The sequence below is a fragment of the Protomyctophum bolini genome (genome assembly GCF_963924005.1).
Source record: "Protomyctophum bolini genome assembly, chromosome: 6".
NCBI lineage: Eukaryota > Metazoa > Chordata > Actinopteri > Myctophiformes > Myctophidae > Protomyctophum > Protomyctophum bolini.
The window spans coordinates 10576843-10595343 of NC_137867.1; the positions used below are offsets into that span (position 1 = coordinate 10576843).

Below are 18501 nucleotides of genomic sequence, written 5' to 3' on the forward strand. Positions count from 1 at the left end.
GCCACCTGGACATAAATAAACATAAATACCGTCGCATACGTTGTTTCTGCGCCGTTTGAGGGCTTCTGTTCGTGTGAGTTATTCTGAATGTGTGAACTATAAGTACCTATAAATACTGCTGAAAATTATCCTGTGCCGCGGAAAAGCCGTTAAGTATTTGTAATCTTTGTTTGACCGATTTGGTCGCTTTGATTCTTCTCTTCTTACCTTGTTTATTGACACCTCATTGTACCGCCTATCTGGCTAGCTATAGTGGCTATAGCTATGACAGAGCAGATCAGAGGCAGGAACATAGCCACGCACAAGCCAACCGCACAGCGGGAGGCGGTACAATAAACGGTAAATAAACAAGGAAGGAAGAGAGGAATCAAAGCTTCCAAATCGGTCAAACATAGATTAAAAATACTTAACATCTTCTGCGGCACAGGAGAATTCGCAGCGGTGTACGTTGTTCACACATTCAGAAGCCCTCAAACGAACAGAAGCCCTCAAACAGCGCAGAAACCACGTTACCGAAGCTATTTATGTCCGCGGTCAATCATTTCCATACGAAAACACATCACCGCACAGGGACCCTACGGGTCAGCCCGGTTCGGTTCGGATTGGGCTGACCCAGCGGGTTCCGAGAGGGGCTACATGATGACTAGCATTCAACTCCAGAGCCAGAAACAGTGTCATTGCCACCCGGTCAACGGGTCCCAAAATGACAACAATAGTAGCCTACTACACCACCCGGTCAACAGGTCCCACAATGACAGCACTAGCACACCAGCTTGAATCACACACGCATTAAAAACACAAGCAGCAGCCAAGAAGCAAAAAACTAAGTTCATACTGTACCTGGAGCCGTCGACTCTTCCACTTGACTTCATAAGTTAGTTGTAGTGATGCCAGGGGAAAACTGTGGCTCTCTCTCCAGTTCATGATGAGACCTCCAGCAGCTTCTCCAGACTCCAGTCAGCTCCATCCTCCATACATCTGGCTGGCTAGCTGGCCATGCAGTACTCTCCTCCCAGTATCAATGGCCCCCAACCAGCCTCATTATCCTGGCTGCCTGATCTTCTCACTCAGCCTTGGTCTGGATGTTTCGTACTGTACAAGCATTCTGCTGTAGTGTCGTGGTCAGGGATTTAGAGCATAGGCTCAATCTATGGGGTCCAGCATTCAGGGGTTTAGGGCATAGGCTCCATAGGGGCCAGCATTCACAGCATGTCATGGTCAGGGATTTAGGGCATAGGCTCCAGCATTCAGGGGTTTAGGGCATAGGCTCCATAGGGTCCAGCATTCACAGCATGTCGTGGTCAGGGATTTAGGGCATAGGCTCTATAGGGTCCAGCATTCACAGCATGTCGTGGTCAGGGGTTTGGGGCATAGGCTCAATAGGGTCCAGCATTAACAGTATGTCAGGGCTCTATAGGGTCCAGCATTCACAGCATTTCAGGGCTCTATAGGGTCCAGCATTCACAGCATGTCAGGGCTCTATAGGGTCCAGCATTCACAGCATTTCAGGGCTCTGTAGGGTCCAGCATTAACAGCATGTCAGGGCTGAGAAGAAGCTGATCTTGGGGATCTGGGGTCGTCACCCTGGCCCGTGTACCTGTGGAGCAGGTTGAGAGAGAGACCATATAAGCTTTGAGTATAAGTATTGGCTATTTCCCCATACGTATATAAGCCCACAATGGGGGTTGGATTTTTGTGCAAATTCTCTTATTTCCATCGAAATAAGTAGTATTTGTGAGTGTGCCGCTTGGGATACTATTTACATTATGATTTTTTTGAGCAATGGAAATAAGCAAATTAGCACAACACCCCAATGCCCTATTCAATTCAATTCAATTCATTGGGGGTTTATGGTAGGGGAAATAGCCAATAATGCGCTTTTGCAGAAAATAACACCTGGACCTCTTTGGTGGGGACGTAACAACTACAAAGAAAGGTAAGAAAGCCTTCTAGCATGGAATTCTCTTTTAAACCATCAATGGTAAACAGTTAAGAAGAATGATTTGGTGCTGTGACACCCAAAACAAAACATTGTGTCTGTATATATTTGTTATATTTATGTATATGCACACATACAGCACTTAATGCACCCGTTTTTTGTTGTTGTTTTTTTTTTCATTTCAACCTCCAGTCCCCTCCTCTCGCACAGCGCACGCAAACACACACACACACACACACTTTAATGCTTATTGCTTAGTATAGGTAGCTAACTCAGGTTTGTGTGCAATTCAGGTAACACTTTGTGCACACAGCACTTCAAGCATCTTTGTTTGTTTAATTCACCCCCCCCCCCCCTTATCTATCTATCTCTCTTTCTCTCTCACACACACACACACACACACACACACACACACACACACACACACACACACGAACGCACGCACCCATGCACGTTAATGCTCACTTAGCATATAGCTAACTCACCTGCAGAATGAAAACAAATCCACCAGTTTGTTGTTATGAAGATAACTTCTCTTTCAAGCTGTCACACACTTGTGAATGAGCAGCTTTCACTTCCTAACACGCCAGACTACTCCACTTCATGGAGTGCAAAGTTACATTATAAGTTGTTTATATTTTTCACTCTGTTTAACAAACATTTGCAGCCCGTGTGCGTGTGTGGGTGGGTGTGTGTGTGTGCCTGTGTGGAGGGGGAGGGGCGTGGCTACCGGAGGCTTTTAAAGAGCGCGCTTGAAGCCTGGTTAGGGAGTGTCTACCAATTCACTAGAGCGTCTACTTCAACCATGTCAATCATACGGCCCGCGAGATGATTTAATCCGGCCCCCCACTTGTAGAGAGTAAATGTACGAGTATGTCCAACAAAAAGTAAGTCTCTAGCACATTCCTGTCAAAAGTTATGATTATTTTTAAAGAAATATAAACCAAACGCTCAATCCCAGTTATGAGCTTCCCTCCCTAACTAATCTGATTGCTGACAATTGTGCTCCTCTCTCTGCTGCTGCAAGAGTAGCCTACTATACTTCTCCAGTACAAGGGTCTATAACCGAGGGACCATTCAGATAACAGAGCTCTGACAAAGAAATTATCATATATCCCACCACTGCAGATTATACATTATTATTCAATGATGTTATGAAAATAACATCTCAGAAACTGGTCCCTGTGAAAACAAGACAGAGGTGAAATGTCATGGTTTTCATTTATTTCTTCCCCCTTTGGCTATTTAAATAAAAAAGTAATAACAATTAAGATTTTAAAAATAAATATATTTTTGAAGTATTAGTTATTCACTCATATTTGTTTTAATGTTTAATTGTTCATCACGTCAATAAAAAAGCAGTCCCCTAGGGTAGGTACCCTCACCAAAACATGCAGTAATCCTGGTCTCTAAACTGCCTCCCCCTGGCCAGCCGGGGCGCCTGCTGGAGGGGAAAGGAACTTGTTGGAATAACGTGTTCCTTCCACGCGCTACGTCCAACCAGGGAAACTCCCCCCTGTCAGGTGTAAAGGAGCAACTTGGACACTCAAGCATGAAGGAAGCATGAGTTAAGTCCGTTGCTCTCCCCAGGTTGGCGGAGGATGTGTAGAGCCCAGGATCACATTAGATGATTGACACCGGGGTGAAAAATGGGTTACAAAATCGTGGGATAAAAAATATATAAAAATAAAATAAAAAAGCAGGCCTGCATAAAACCAAGGGTTGTTCCATTGTGTATAGCCATTTACAAATTTCTGCTGAGACAGTATTTGAAATTTAAATATTCTATTTTCAAATGGTTTATTGGTGCTCCATAAATAAAAATAGAACTGCACTCTGTCGAGTGCATACTTTCTTTAATCCTCCCAACACTAAAACATATCGTCATTACGTCACAATCGAAGACCAATTACACTCTGGCATTGGGTCCTTTAATCCACATATTTCTTACGTCATCATTGAGAGCTAGTTATACATATACACACCATGTAATCTGGTCCCAGCAAATCAGGCACAATTTGCTGTTTTATTTGCATATGCATCAAAAGTGGCGGGTTGGCTGGGACGGTGCATACGAGCCGGGCGAAACTATTACTTGCGCGCTCTGCTTGCGCAAGTAACTAGAAAAAGTGCCCCTCTGGGCACAGGTCTGAGGTCTCCACCAGGAGGACTGTGTGTGATGTTTGGCAAAATGTTTAGGAGTAATATAAACATATTTTCTTGTTTGTTTGTTCTTTTGCAACAATTTTCTTCATTTTGTTGAGGAAATGCAGAGCCAGATCACTCATAGCATCTCTGAGGATAGAATTCTGGATGAGCAGGACATTTGCTGTGTAGAATCTGAGAGATTCAACAGACTTGTCTTGATTTTTTTCCATGGCCTTTAGGGAGTGTGCATGCAAAGTTGTACACAGATCGATGCAGTTATAGGTAAAACAGGAATTGCCTTGTTATAGCGCCACCGTGAGGCCGATTTGGAGAAAAAAAAACCTCTCGTCATGAAAACAAAAATGACAGAAGATATTGTTTTTGATACACCACCAGAGATACACAGACCCCTCATTACTATTTGCTGTGAAATCTAATTACTGCGGACCCTCGTCTGGTTCTGACAGACGGGTAGTGTGTGCAGGCTGGGTGGTGTGTGATAATCCGGTTGAAGTATTCCTTCGGTACGGCGACTGCGGCGGCGGGCCCGGGAGAACAATAACGCAACACGAGACAGTATCACGCTAAAGGTTCACAAAGTTTATTACACAAACAGGAACATATAATTCTGGATCATAATGACGTGACAATAAGATATGAGACATAGAAACGTGACATGATAATGACTAATGCAGCAGGGCTGACCTTGCCGGCTCTCTGAGATGTCTCTCGTAGCCTATCCATAAAGTAGGCTACAGTACAGGCAGTACACAATACATATCAAGTACACTGTAGCCTATCTCAAGTTCCAGTACACAGACTAAGATGTAGCCTACTGTACATGGACACTATTCATGAACATATTCATGGTGAAAAGATCCACCAGGTTTGTTCATATCCATATAGGAGTAGTAGACCATATCTTGTCATGGAAAGATCAGTTTGAATCAGTATAAGAAAACAGAGCAAAGAATCTACTTTCTTCTTTCTTCTTTTGTTCTTCACTTCTGATATTATGAGTGTTCTTGAGTACTGTACGTATACCACCTGGTATGGATTTTTGTCTGCAGCCCTATAAAGTCACAACTGCTGCAACAACTGAACATTTGTTCAAAGTTTGCTGGACAACCACTTCAGAGGCTATATACTGTATACTGTACATCCACATGTGAAAATGACTGTCGCTGGAGTGACTAATAAATGCATCCCCCGCATAACGGAGAAGGGAGGCGGTTGTTCCAGACATCACTTTGACTGCTGGGCAGAATGTATTCCCACCTCTAAAGACATGCAGGCCAGGCTGGAAATGGTAGCCTACTGTATGGATGTGGGATATGACCCTGTAATCGACGGGTGTCCCATTTTATTACATTTCATGTTGGGCATTTCTATGCTTTTTAGGCTGCCAGGTCCGTGTAGAGAGGAAACCAAGGGCAGAGAGACAGAGAGGAGAGACATGCCAAGACTATAGCCTCGGAAACCACAGGCGTTTTGTTTAGAAATGATGAGACAAACGGTGGTGGGATTCGAACCCGGGTCTTTATGCTCACAAGGAGCATATATATCGTTGCCATCGGGCATTACCCTTGTATGTCACTGCATGGTTTCTTTCAAAATTGGCCTGATTTCACTGCCACTGTTTTTCCTTATTTTGTACATAATAGTGTGGGGCATTCGAGCATGGGGCTAAATATGTATTTCTTTACACAATTTTACAGCGATATATTTTTTTTATTATTTACTATAGTCCTACTAGACCCCAGGAAATTATATTTGGCCACAAACGATCACAGGATTTACTGAATGTGAAGGGGTGACCAACTGACATGTTGAGCCATGCAGTATGGCATCCCCCTATAGTAGCCTACCCCCCTTCACATTCAGTAGATCCTGTGATCTTTTGTGGCCAGATGTAATTTCCTGGGGTCTATAGTAGGACTATAATAAAATAATAAATCGCTATAAAATTGTGTAAACAAATACATTCGACTCGACCTCTTTTTGATCTCCCCGATCGAATACTGGACAACTCACCCCGGTGCTTGCCCATTTTTCCTCCCGGGAATTTCACCAGTGAGGGGGATAACTTCGTAATATGCTATTGGCTGTTTGTATTATTTTTGGAAAAATATAAAAAGATACTCCTGTGGAAAGGCTATATTATTTTACTTATATTGACCCTATAAACAATTTAGTATTATTTAGTATAAGGTTTTGCCCACTCAAATGGTACCTCGTCAGATAATCCCTACATATCCTACAACAACTTCTGTGAACAGACTTCACTGTAGTAGCTTTTCATAAATTATATTTGTACTTAGGCTGTCCTCTGTCATGAAAGTTTATAGTTAGAGAAATTCAAAGTCCAGCCGTCTGCTGTCCAGCCTCTCCCACCCCGCACTGGGGAACATTCTGGGAGGAAAACAGAAACGGGGTGAGTGGTCTTGTTACCCCCCGATCTAGGTCTCGGCACCAATGTGTAACGTCCGGGAATTGTGGAAGCCAACATCTTAACCTCTAGTCTAGGGGTCTTCAACGTTTGTAAGGCCAAGGATCCCCCATTTAGGCCTGACCTCAACATTTAAAAAAAAATCTTCTAAATCCCCCAGTTTTCTGAAATAAATAGTGGGTTAACTGAGAGACAGAGACCCCTATACTACATCAAACTGTGTCGCAGACTAAACCTCTCCATAGATTTCATAGATGTCTTCATAGACTTTCTTTGACATATTTTAGCTGCATTTCCCGAAAAACAGCACCAGTCTACAAGGACCTTTAACCTTTTAAACCCTCAATATTTAGTCAACGTGACCGTCGGCTCTGTATACTGGGTCTGGTCTTTTTTTCCCTCTATACCCCAACATGATTGCAGAGGCATTGTGAGCATTTAAAGTATGAGGTATAAAGTACAGCAGCCTCGTGTTCATGGAACAGAAAGATTGGGTATTGGGTAAGACTGACGTTATATTTCAGGACCTTTCACTGCTTTGTCTCAACCATTACTCTATGGCTCTGCATGGTCTCAGCCACCGCGGTGGATATAAAAGAAAATCCGACCTGTCTGAAGTGAGTGGTGCAAGATGAGTTTTTTGCACCACTCACTTCAGACAGGTCGGATCTTCCCATCATGCAACTGTGCACAATGTGAAGCTCAACAGTGCCACTTTGTCACCTGTTGGTACCCTAAACATAGGAGCATACATACAGACAGACATAGGGACGTCAGACATTTGGGCATTGGAGGTGCTGCACCCTATGGTTGCACCACTCAAAAAAAAATATATAGCATGGGCGGTGGAACTGTACTTGAATTGTTACTAGACGTTCTGGCTTCTAGCTTAAAAACAACGCATTCAAAATATTCTAGTGCGTCGACGCACATGTCACGTGATCGACCGTGGTCAATGGGAAGGAGTAAACAAAGGACTCCAATTGGACACCGTACTCAGACATACAGACATACAGAGACGGTGTGCCCACCACTCAAAAAAGCAGATCTACAAGCTCACAATGCCTTGCGATGCGACACAGTTTGAGCTTGTAGATGTGCTTTTTTCCCCAAAATATTTGTATTCATATTGAAAACTTGGAATGGAACATTCTGCATTCTGTCACAGCCTGTGCCCTATACACACAATTTCATGGAACTTGCGCACGCACGCACACACGCACACACGCACGCAACAAACAGCTGAGTCAAATGACTAATTAATTGACATCACCAGCTGAATTCAAAGTGACAGTTCAACAGTGTTGTATAACACACAAGACTGAAAGGGTTTTAATGATTGACAGTGTGGTGAAGCTAAATTATTTGTGGGTCACCTGTCTCTCCTCTGCAGTGCTGGCAATCCTGTTGGTTGGAAGGGCCATGAAGCACTGTAGAGGAGGGGTATTTTGTTCCTGTTTTTTGAGTGGTGCAACCATTCCTAGACAGCTATGTATGTGTGTGTGTGTGTGTGTGTGTGTGTGTGTGTGTGTGTCTGGGACGAAAATAGCGTTATAGCCTTTGTTCACCACCAAGTGTCACTGTTGCACAGCCTAACACACAGACACACACAGGCCAGGTAGAAGGGTTTGTACAGTACAGTACAGTACAGTACAGTACAGTACAGTACAGTACAGTACAGTACAGTACAGTACAGTACAGTACAGTACAGTACAGTACAAACGACAATATAAAACCCCTTGGATTTGGAGGTGGTTTTGCGTTTCATAAAGTCATAATCACCCCAACAAACCAAATGGCTTTTTCACTGCAACGGTGGACACTGACCGTTTCATTACACACAGTGTTGGCCAAACGACTGCCTAAGTTAATTACATTTTACTGAAATTATTCATAAAGATCTAGCTGGCTACATTAAAAGCTCTGTCAAAAATAATTAGCTTGCTACAGGTCGTCTGTAAGCTATACCGTATACGTATAGCTGCATTGAAGCTACTTTTTTACCTATACCTATAGTGTATGTGATCAATAATCAATCAATAATGTTGCTGCATGAGGATCCATTCTGACATTGACTGATGAAATAAAACACTTGCCAAGCTACAAATGGAATGAGATGGAGCATTCTATTTTGAGGCAAACTGCACTCAAAACTCATCTGATCTGAGTTATTTTATGTTGTGTCTGGCACTGGAAACGAAGCAATTTAAGCTTTGTCATAGCGTAACGTAATTTGAAACCTATGCATATTCTTATCCCATTAAAACCGGGAAAGTTGGCCTGGACCGCTGGCATATAAGTCACTCCCCATCTCTCTCTCTCTCTCTCTCTCTCTCTCTCTCTCTCACACCATTTACTGTCAGACTATACTATCCTATCTATAATAAAGGCATAAAAGCCCAAAAATAAATATTTAAAAAAAGAAAAGGAAAAGCATCTGTGTCCTTTTAGATTTTAGCATTGGCTATTCAAAAATAGCAGATATAAAATTTGATATTTTTGTCATTTAAAAAAAAGATCTTGAAAATATACTGATATAGAGGGCATTTGTAGAATCGGCATCAGGTCTCAATGAACTAGCATGTCTGAGTGGTCATTTTGACTGTTTTTTTTTTAGTTTTTGAAGTTGATTATCTTTGGCCCATGAAGCTTTCAGAAGGTTTCCCTTCCATGGCCATCATCATCCATCACCATTCCATCATCTCTGAAATTTTTGATATCTGAAACATTTTCTAAATATGAATTTAAGCACATGCTAGCTGATTTTACTTCAGTCACGTTAGTGAGTATATGGTGATGCTTCCCAGAAGCTACTGGGAAATGTAGTTAACATTGAACGACGACAACGTACACAACACAGTACAGAATTGACATTGTACACCGTCAAAGCGAACACAGGAAGCAAACCCTTAAATCTGCCACAAAACACAAGGCTGCTCAGCTCAGCGGCAAGGCGTGCATTTATGTGGCAGGGCTGCCGTGCCTGACATAGTGCCTCAAGACATAAACACTTTGGTGGAAATACTGATTGTGCGGTAGCATGCGACATTCATCCACCTCGAGGCAAGAGGGTGGAGGGGGAGAGCAAAAAAAGTGCCATGTGCACAAACAAACGCGACTTCCCCGGGTACAGTGAACGAGCGGTAAATCTTTCGTTCGAAAAAAGGAAAGGAGTAAAAAAAAAAAAAAACATGCCAATGAGTCATGATGAAATTCCCCCAGCCACATGAAAAGAGAGAGTGAGTTTAGTTTTGGAAATGAAAGGTGATACATCAACCGGTGGTACAATTTTGTAGGATACCGTATAATTAGAGCAGAAGTAATACATATTGTCAAGAGTTAAAATGTACGAGAAAATTGGGCATGGCAGGCAGGCAGGGTGTGTGGGAGGGGGGGGGGGTGATATAGACTGCAGGTTAAGCCACGTGTCGGAGCGCACTGCAGAGAGAAAAATAATTCTGCTTAATTACAGCACACTAAACACTGGTAACCTTAGCTCTCTGAGAGCACCACGATGAGAGACAGCTCGCGTGTAACCCAAGCCAGTCCTTGAGAAGCACATTCAGCATGGAGGAGCCGCTAGGCTATATGCATGGTGGCGTACTATGCCATTATTTGACAACTCCTTCCTGATACATTTGACTCGGGCACTCAAGTAATCCCAGCAGTCTAATGTACTGAACGTACCCTGTGTCTGTGTTCTCAGACGCTAATGTTCTGCAATGTCCTGCTGTTTTGCACCAAATGCTTTGTTCATCATGGCAGTCTTGCATCATTTTGTTAAGTGGTTATTATTAGGATGAAGAAGTGGCACCATAACGATAGTTTTCATGGCATGAACGTTGCAGCGTAGTGCAGTGATTTCCAAGGACCCCCAGTTTGATATGCAGATCAGGCCACCTGCATTTGATAAAATATCGATGCTGTCGGGCAGGCACCTCTTTTATTGGTATTCAGACAGCCAGCAATGGAGGAAGGGGTACAACGCTTCCAAAAATGTTTAGTCTCTGTGACACATCTAGGGCAGTGATACTCAACCTCAGGCCCGCGGGCCACATCAGGCCCGCGGGACCATTATGACTGGCCCACCAATGAAAATCTAAAAAAAAGAAGAAAAAAAAATCTGGAAAATGAAATAAAAATAAATAAATCTGAATGAAGTTATCTTTAATTACATTATTATAAGTAATACTATTAGAGTTGTACTATTACTCGAACGAAAATAAAAGCTTGGGGGGGGGGGGGGGGGGGGAGATGCAATGCAAATGAAAGACATATACTGTGTATCCCTATTCCCTGACATCATTTTATAGCTAAACGGACAGAATTCTATTTTATTTGAATGATGAAACCCAGCTGCCATTAATAGTTGGAAATGGAAATGGAAATTGCGGAAATGGAAATTGCGGAAATTGCGGAAATTGCGGAAATGGTGCAAATGGAAATTGCGGAAATTATAATTGCGGAAATTGCGGAAATGTTAAAAAATGGAAATTGCGGAAATGCGGAAATGGAAATTGCGGAAGTGGTAATTGCGGAAAATGCGGAAATGGTGGAAATGGAAATTGCGGAAATTGCGGAAATGGAAATTGAGGAAATGGAAATTGCTGAAATGGTAATTGCGGAAATTGCGGAAATTGCTCTTCACTTATAGCTATCTATTTTCAGGTTGAAAGAGAGAAGTTATCAAGTATCATTAATGTCGTAATTTTATCTACTGGCCCCTGGCCCCTTGCCATTTTTGTAATGTGGCCCACAGGTAAATCTATTTGAGTATCCCTGATCTAGGGGCTACAATCTGCATTCAAAGATTGTCCTAGAAGCTTTGTCATTGGTCGATGTGCCTGTCTAGTTCCTGATTGGTTAGTCATTTCGACCAGGGTTTTTTTTCCCCGACCAATGACAAAGCTTCTAGGAACATCTTTGAATGCAGATTGTGGCCCCTACATGTGTCACAGGGACACATTTGTAGGGGAGCGTTTTACTCATTGCTGGCTGTCTGAATACCAAAACATTTAAAAAAGTCATACTTTTGATTATACTACAGGTGTCACACAAAAGCATCAAAAGTAGCAGATCCGCAACCGCGAAATGTTGTGCGACGCGACCAGTTTTTTTATTTATTTTTATTTAAGAATGCTGTAAATAAGTTTTGGACAGACAATTATATGTCTATAACTCCGAGAGTATAGAATTGGAACCAAATGGACCCTCAGGGCAGGGGCGTCATTTCAGACAAAATTATAGGGGGTGGCAACTTTGGCAAGAATAAGTGACCATGTCCAAAATGGCGAAAGTAGTGGATCCACTGTACTGTTTTTGCTGTGCATGTCTTTGTGGTAATTTAAGCATCCTATACCTGGGTCATGGTCTGCACAGAGGCAGCTTAGCCTCCTGCAGCACCCTGACTCTGTTTGAACAAAACCGTATCATTGGTAACACTTATGAAGGACGTATAAGGAAGAGGCCACATTTCTTCTTTCCGATTATGGAATATGGTCCCTGCATTGAGAAACATTGCCATACCATTATATTCATCAACTTAACACAAGATCAGAAAATTGATCTTGACAAGTTGGAAGAAGCCTGTGCCACCTTCCCATAAACGATGGATGAGGGATGTGACGACTAATTTGAACGTTTGAACATCCAAGGAGAAAAAAAACATTTTTTAAGCTTCTGGAATCCATTTCCCTCTTATTTCGAAATCTGAATTTCCTCAAAGATTGAACTAAAGTTTCATGAATTATTCATCTTCATTTGAGACTACTGAAGAAGGTTTTCTTTAATATGTGCTGTGCAGTGGGCACTGTGTGTGTTGTTCGTAGATGTGTGTAATCTGGTGGGATTGTGTAGCAGGTGAGAATGGGTTTATTGTGGATTGTCGTGTTATGTACTATCAAAGAATGAACTTGAAAATCTTTATCAATTCCACATGTTTAAACCACACTCGAGAGTGAACAACACACATGTTATGGCTTTCCAAGCATTGTAGAGCTCTGTCGTTTTAATTTCATCCCTGTATACATTCTTTGTGATCATCAAACCTTTATAGACATATAAACGCAGCAAACAAAGGCTCCCCCCCCCCTCCCTGTGTGTCGCTTTTGTACCAGAGTCTTCATTAGGTCAGTATTCTTCATCAACAACAAAGGGCCTATCGTAACGTAAATTGTCCATTCAAAGGTACAGTAGAATAGCATCGAGTTCCAACGAAAAGGAAACAATTTTGCCTTTTTTTGTTATATACATAAAGACATAAATATACAGATGATGTGAAGGTGGACATAAACTGTATGGTTTTGGTGAACACCCACACGATCATCAATAACAATTAACATCTCAAAATGAGGACCTTTTTTTTTTAGGTAACATCGCCTTGCGCCTTTTAACTTTTTTTTCCTCCTCTCCTGAAAAAAAGAAACAAATCAAAAATCATAATAATCATAATCATAGTTATATTTATATTATATTTATACTGTTGCACCCCAAAACGAAAGAGCAGGTTTTTTTTTTTTAAAGATTTTTTTAATTTATTTTTCTTCCTTTTTTTTTTTTAACGGTAGATTTGATTATGGTCACGGTTACTTATACCAACACTTAGAACACCGAGTAGGTCTTTACAGTTTTAGAGTTTATACTAGTGTTGAAGCGACAGAATGTAATCACCCCCCACCCCCCTCCCGCCACACACGCACACACACGCACACACACACACACACACACACACACACACACACACACACACACACACACACACACACACACACACAGAGCCCGCAAAATTTGCAGTCCGTCCGTTCATCCGAGAAGAGATTAAGTGGGGGAACCAATTCAGGATGGAAACGAGTGACTGATAGAAGAAATATTTATCTCTCCTCACGTTACTACCAAGCCACCGCCACCGCACTCACTTCCCCCCTGTCCCCATTTTTCTCCTTCCATTCTTTTATTCTCTCTCTCTCTCTCTCTCTCTCTCTCTCTGCTACACCTTCCACTCATGCCAAATCCAGTCTCCTCTGTCTTTTTTTCTTTTCTTCCAAGATTCATTCGTATAACCTGCAGTAATGCACCTGCTTCCTTCATCGTCATGGCAAAAAAGTGCAGAAGTCTTTGAACAATGACAGTCGGGTCGTTGTGGAGGAGGTTGTGTTTGTCCTTTTTTATGTCTGCATGCCAGAGTCCCGAGGGAGCATCAGTCCCGGAGATTTGGGCCCTCGGACGCCTCTCGCAAAACACAATTTACACACACAACCAGGGGTCTTTCTTTTTAAAGCCTTGTTGTCCTTGCATGGCCCTCAAAAGCACCACTCACCTCCCCCCCCCCCCCCCAAAGAAAACGAAACAAAAACAATACACGATAAAATTCACTTTGCCGATGGTATTTGTAGTTGTAGATCCATCTGCAATTTCTTTTTTTGTTCATCTTCCTTCCATACGACCGCCATTCATGACGACCCAAAAAAATACTTCAGCTAAAAAATCCTCGACGCCACCTCTGAAATATAACGCCTTCTTCTGCTTTTGGGATCAGCTTGTGTGGGCGGATGACCTCATTTCTTTTTTAAATTCCCTCTCTTCTTCTCCTCCTCCTTCTTCTTCTTCTTCGTTCTACAAGGCACGCTGCTGGGCCAGGAGCAGCGCCAACGCCAGGCCGGGCAGCAGGGCCCAGGCGGTGGCACGGTGCAGACCTGCCGACCCGTCCTCCTGTCCCGGCTGGCCCTCGGGTCTGCGCAGGACGTCGTAGCCTTTGCTGGGCTCCACCATAGACTGGGGGGGAGAGAGAGAGAGAGAGAGAGAGAGAGAGAGTAGAGGTTAGTTATGGAGTTACTGGCCTCGGGATCAAGCCCCCCAGAACGGCCCTACTGGTCAAAGCTGGAGCTGCAGGCGGGACCCGCACATTTCGCACAAGTAAACCACGTGCAGCTGCAGGGTTTAAGGGCGTAGTGAAACAGAAATGGTGGACATTTTACTTTGACGTTTCAGATGGTTTCAAGTTGAAACACCGTTCTGAAGTTTCTGAACCAATCAGAGTGTCGCATCCCTTCAGGCGATGGGACGGTAGCTAGGGACGGTATAGCTATGCTACACGTACGCAGTACGCATGGATGTGTTTGTTTACAAGTCAGATAGTCGGCCAGCTGTATCAGTTTACTGATATGTGGCTTATTTCTACCCTATAATGTTTTCAGATACATATTTTATTGTGATGATTAAGTTGAAACCGAGTAATACACTGGATGTTATCTTGAATGGGAATAACATTTATATAATCAGTAGCAGCTGTGATGGACGGATGCGCATATGAATTAAACGGGTGAGCTTCATTTTGGCTTTTATCGATGTGGGCCTCGACACGTCACCACGCAGTACGTTTTCATTTTCAGGAAGTAATACAAAAATAGAGCGTTCTTCCGAGCGTTTAAAAAACATTCCAAAAAAAGCAAAAAAATATGTAATACAATAACCAATCTACAATCTACAACAACGGGGCGTGGCATGTTGTGAGCTTTCCAAATATCAAATTTTCCTTTTGGGTCACGGGCTAAAAATGTTTGGGAACCACTATTTTAGAGCATCGAGGTCCTGGCGTCACTCGTTCATCACAGAAGTAATTTCCTCATGGAGGATAACATTGGGGATACGGGGAAAAGAGATACAGAGAGAAACAAACAAAACAACATTGTTTCTTCGATTCCGCAAACAATTTGAAGTTATGGAATGACAACTATACCGAGCATCATGTGCTGATGAGATCTTCCCAGTTGTTTTGATTACCCCCACACACACACACACATTTATTTAAGTTGTGCCAACAAAGTCTTAGTAAACATTCCGTCATTACTGACTCTTTGGACACACTCCACTGGAGCCAGCCAGCGGTAGCTGTGGTTTTCTCTTTCATAACACAGCACAAGGAAAACAAGGCTCACTAAATAGTCTACACTTTATACAGTGTGGGAACTATAGAGCTTGTGTATTTGGGGCTGTCTGTTTGGGCCGTCTGTGTACAATAGCAGTCAAAGAACCCACAATATTTTCTGCTATAAACCACGACAGACATTTCCTTGTGCACGAGCCACAAACCGAGAGACGGATCCATGTACTTGACTGTGCCTGCATGTACACATTAAACCCAGAGAGTGGCTGGGAACCCATCGCTCCGGATATTACCCCAGTGTGCCCCCAGAGAGAGATGAAAATGTTATAACTTATAGCCACACACACACACACACACCCACACACACACACACACACACCACAATGGCCTTATTATTATGTGCCTTTTCCATGAAATTGTTAGCGTTTGAATGGCTTTTTCAATTTCCTTCTGATTCTTGTAACACGGCGGCGGAAACCATTTGCCTCCGAGTAACTGTAGTCTCAATTTACCCAGGCACCATTTCCAGGCCGGTTGCAGCAATACGGTGGCACATCATTGCTGAGACATTATCTTTTTTTTCTTTCTTTTTTTACTCTCCTTCCCATCCTTCTCCTCCTCCTTCCTGCTCAGTGATGTAACTAAGTACACGTACTCAAGTAAATGGGGCGGCACTGCATGGCTCAGGGGCAGTCGCGTATTCAATCCCGGGCTTCTCCAGAGTCAGTGTCGAAGTGTCCTTGAGCAAGACACTGAACCCCTAATTGCCTTGCCTTGCATGCTTTCCTCCGGCATCGGTGTACGCATGTGTGTGCAAATGGGTGGATGTAATGCATCTGTGGACCAACCCGTCACCTGTAACTAAAAATACACCGCATGGGACTTATCCTCAGTGATGTATCCTGAGGTCAACGGGGTTTCGGGTCTTCCAACATCATACCACGGGGCCTCACTCAGGCGACCCAGCCGGGGTGATCAAGGCCCGACTTACGTTCCAGTAGCTACCCTCGATCAGTCCCACTATATAGGGCAAAACCACGGCCACAGAATCCGTTGGAACTACTCCAGAACTACTCTGCCAGGACTGGGAGGTACACTTCTGGCGCATGGAAGGGACTAGGCTCTGTGGGTTGACTCCTGTGTCCGGGCCCCTCCTACGTCTCACCAGGTCCACCCCTGCTCTCACCAGGCCCAGGACCTGTGCGTTGCACCAGAGTCTCAGCACCAGACACTTGGTTCAGCAGGGAATAGTGCTGCGGCTCCGCTTGCTGCTTGCATGGCCTCACCGAGGGCTGTTGGGCTTCCTCCTCACGGAGGACACAGGCTGGGGCGCTAACCCATACTGCTCACCCGGGTGCCGTCTACATTCCGGCTGTCACCTGTCTCTCCGGTGGTCACCAGACTATACCTGGTTGTCACATAATCTATTCCAATGAGTCACTATAAATAGAAGAACTATAGCTAAAAACACACCGCATGGATGCACCTGGGACGTATGCTCAGTGATGTATCCTGAGGTCAACAGGGTTTCGGGTCTTACCCCGTACCCCTCACTCAGGCGGGGTCGCCCATGAGTGAGTGATGATGATTATATCAAAATACAAACGAGAGCAGGCTGAAAAGGTTGGTGGCACCATGTGCTACCTGTGAAAAAGTTAGTCTGGGGCCCTGAGACCAACCGTGTTTAGTTCAGTACCACCTGTTCCCCAACCTGTGATGTGTGTTATATCTTGATAACAGACCGCGCCGCTCTATAACAGGCCGCTGCCTAATCAAAGGCTCAGAGCACCTGCTGCGCTGCTGGGATGTTTGGCTGTACACCCAACATGACAGCCATAACAAACACACGAACGACATTGTTTAACTAAACATTGCTCTCAAGAATGTTTTTGAAAACATTTGAAGCGAGAAATAGCCGATGCAGTACCCGAAGATGCATTCCATTTGGTCGACACTCACTTCCTTGTCTCCGAGGCGACACGTTGCACTCTGCGGGGCCAACTTGGCATACTTTCATTACCGTAAGTAAGGAAATACTTCGCTTTGTTGTCACTTTTGGGTAAATTTATGAATGTACATGTATTAAGTAGCCGTGTAATAAGCGTGATAATGTAGGTGTGGCTCGGTGGTCATTGTTGATAGATAAATCACCTTCAGGGTGATTAACCACCTCCGCTCCGTGTCGGTGCTAAATCACCCTGTCGGTGATTTATCTATCAACAATGACCACCTATAGCCATACATTATCCCCCTTACATATTACACGTCGGTTATCCGTGGGGTGCCCAGGGCCCGGTCCATTGTGTAGGACGTGCCTGAAACATCTCCCCTCACCCAACAGTAAACACCATGCCACGCCGCGCCTCCGCCAAGTAATTAATGACATGAGAAATTGAATTATATCAACAGGACATTTTCTTTTCATACCCCCATTCCTCCCACTTATACCCTCCCCCCTCCCCAATGACATTTTAAACGACAGAGAGGGATGTTAGAGAGACCAGCTAGTGCTAGTGAGAGAGAGAGAGAGAGAGAGAGAGAGGTAGAGAAAGAGCACGAGAGAGAGAGAGAGGTAGAGAAAGAGCACGAGAGAGAGAGATAGGGGGGGGGGGAGTATGATAAGTAGGAGACGATGATGGAAGGCGTGCTGCAGAATGATACATGACCTGACATGAAGAAATGGTTTAAATGACAGTTGCCAAAAAAGAAGCAGCGTCTTGCGTGACAATGCGGCAAACACAGCCGCCACAATTAATTAGCAGGAGCACTAATGTGTGTCCATGTGCAGCCTGTTGACATGAGTCCAGATCTCTGTCTGCCTGCAGCCAACCTCCATGCACGCGCGCACACACACACACACACACACACACACACGCGCGCGCGCACGCACGCGCACACTTGCACACACACACACTCACGCACACACGGTACGTGTGAACACACTCGCCGACACACACTTGCACAGACCCCCGGTGTGTGTGTCACACACATGACACACGTGACATATACACACACACACACACAGACACGGTACGTGTGAACATACTCGCTGCACGCACACACATCCGACACACACGCATGCAC

At 43.9% G+C, this 18501-nt stretch overlaps 1 protein-coding gene across 1 annotated transcript in view; it reads right to left on the reverse strand.

Moving 5' to 3' along the window:
- Positions 1-14129: 14129 nt before the first annotated feature.
- LOC308316741 (GDNF family receptor alpha-2-like) overlaps positions 14130-18501 on the reverse strand; it is a 172504-nt gene continuing 168132 nt past the window's right edge. The window contains exon 8 of the mRNA XM_080765492.1: positions 14130-14306. Within this exon, the coding sequence (XP_080621618.1) occupies positions 14148-14306 (159 nt within the window). The 3' untranslated portion in view covers positions 14130-14147. The remainder of the gene's footprint in view (positions 14307-18501) is intronic.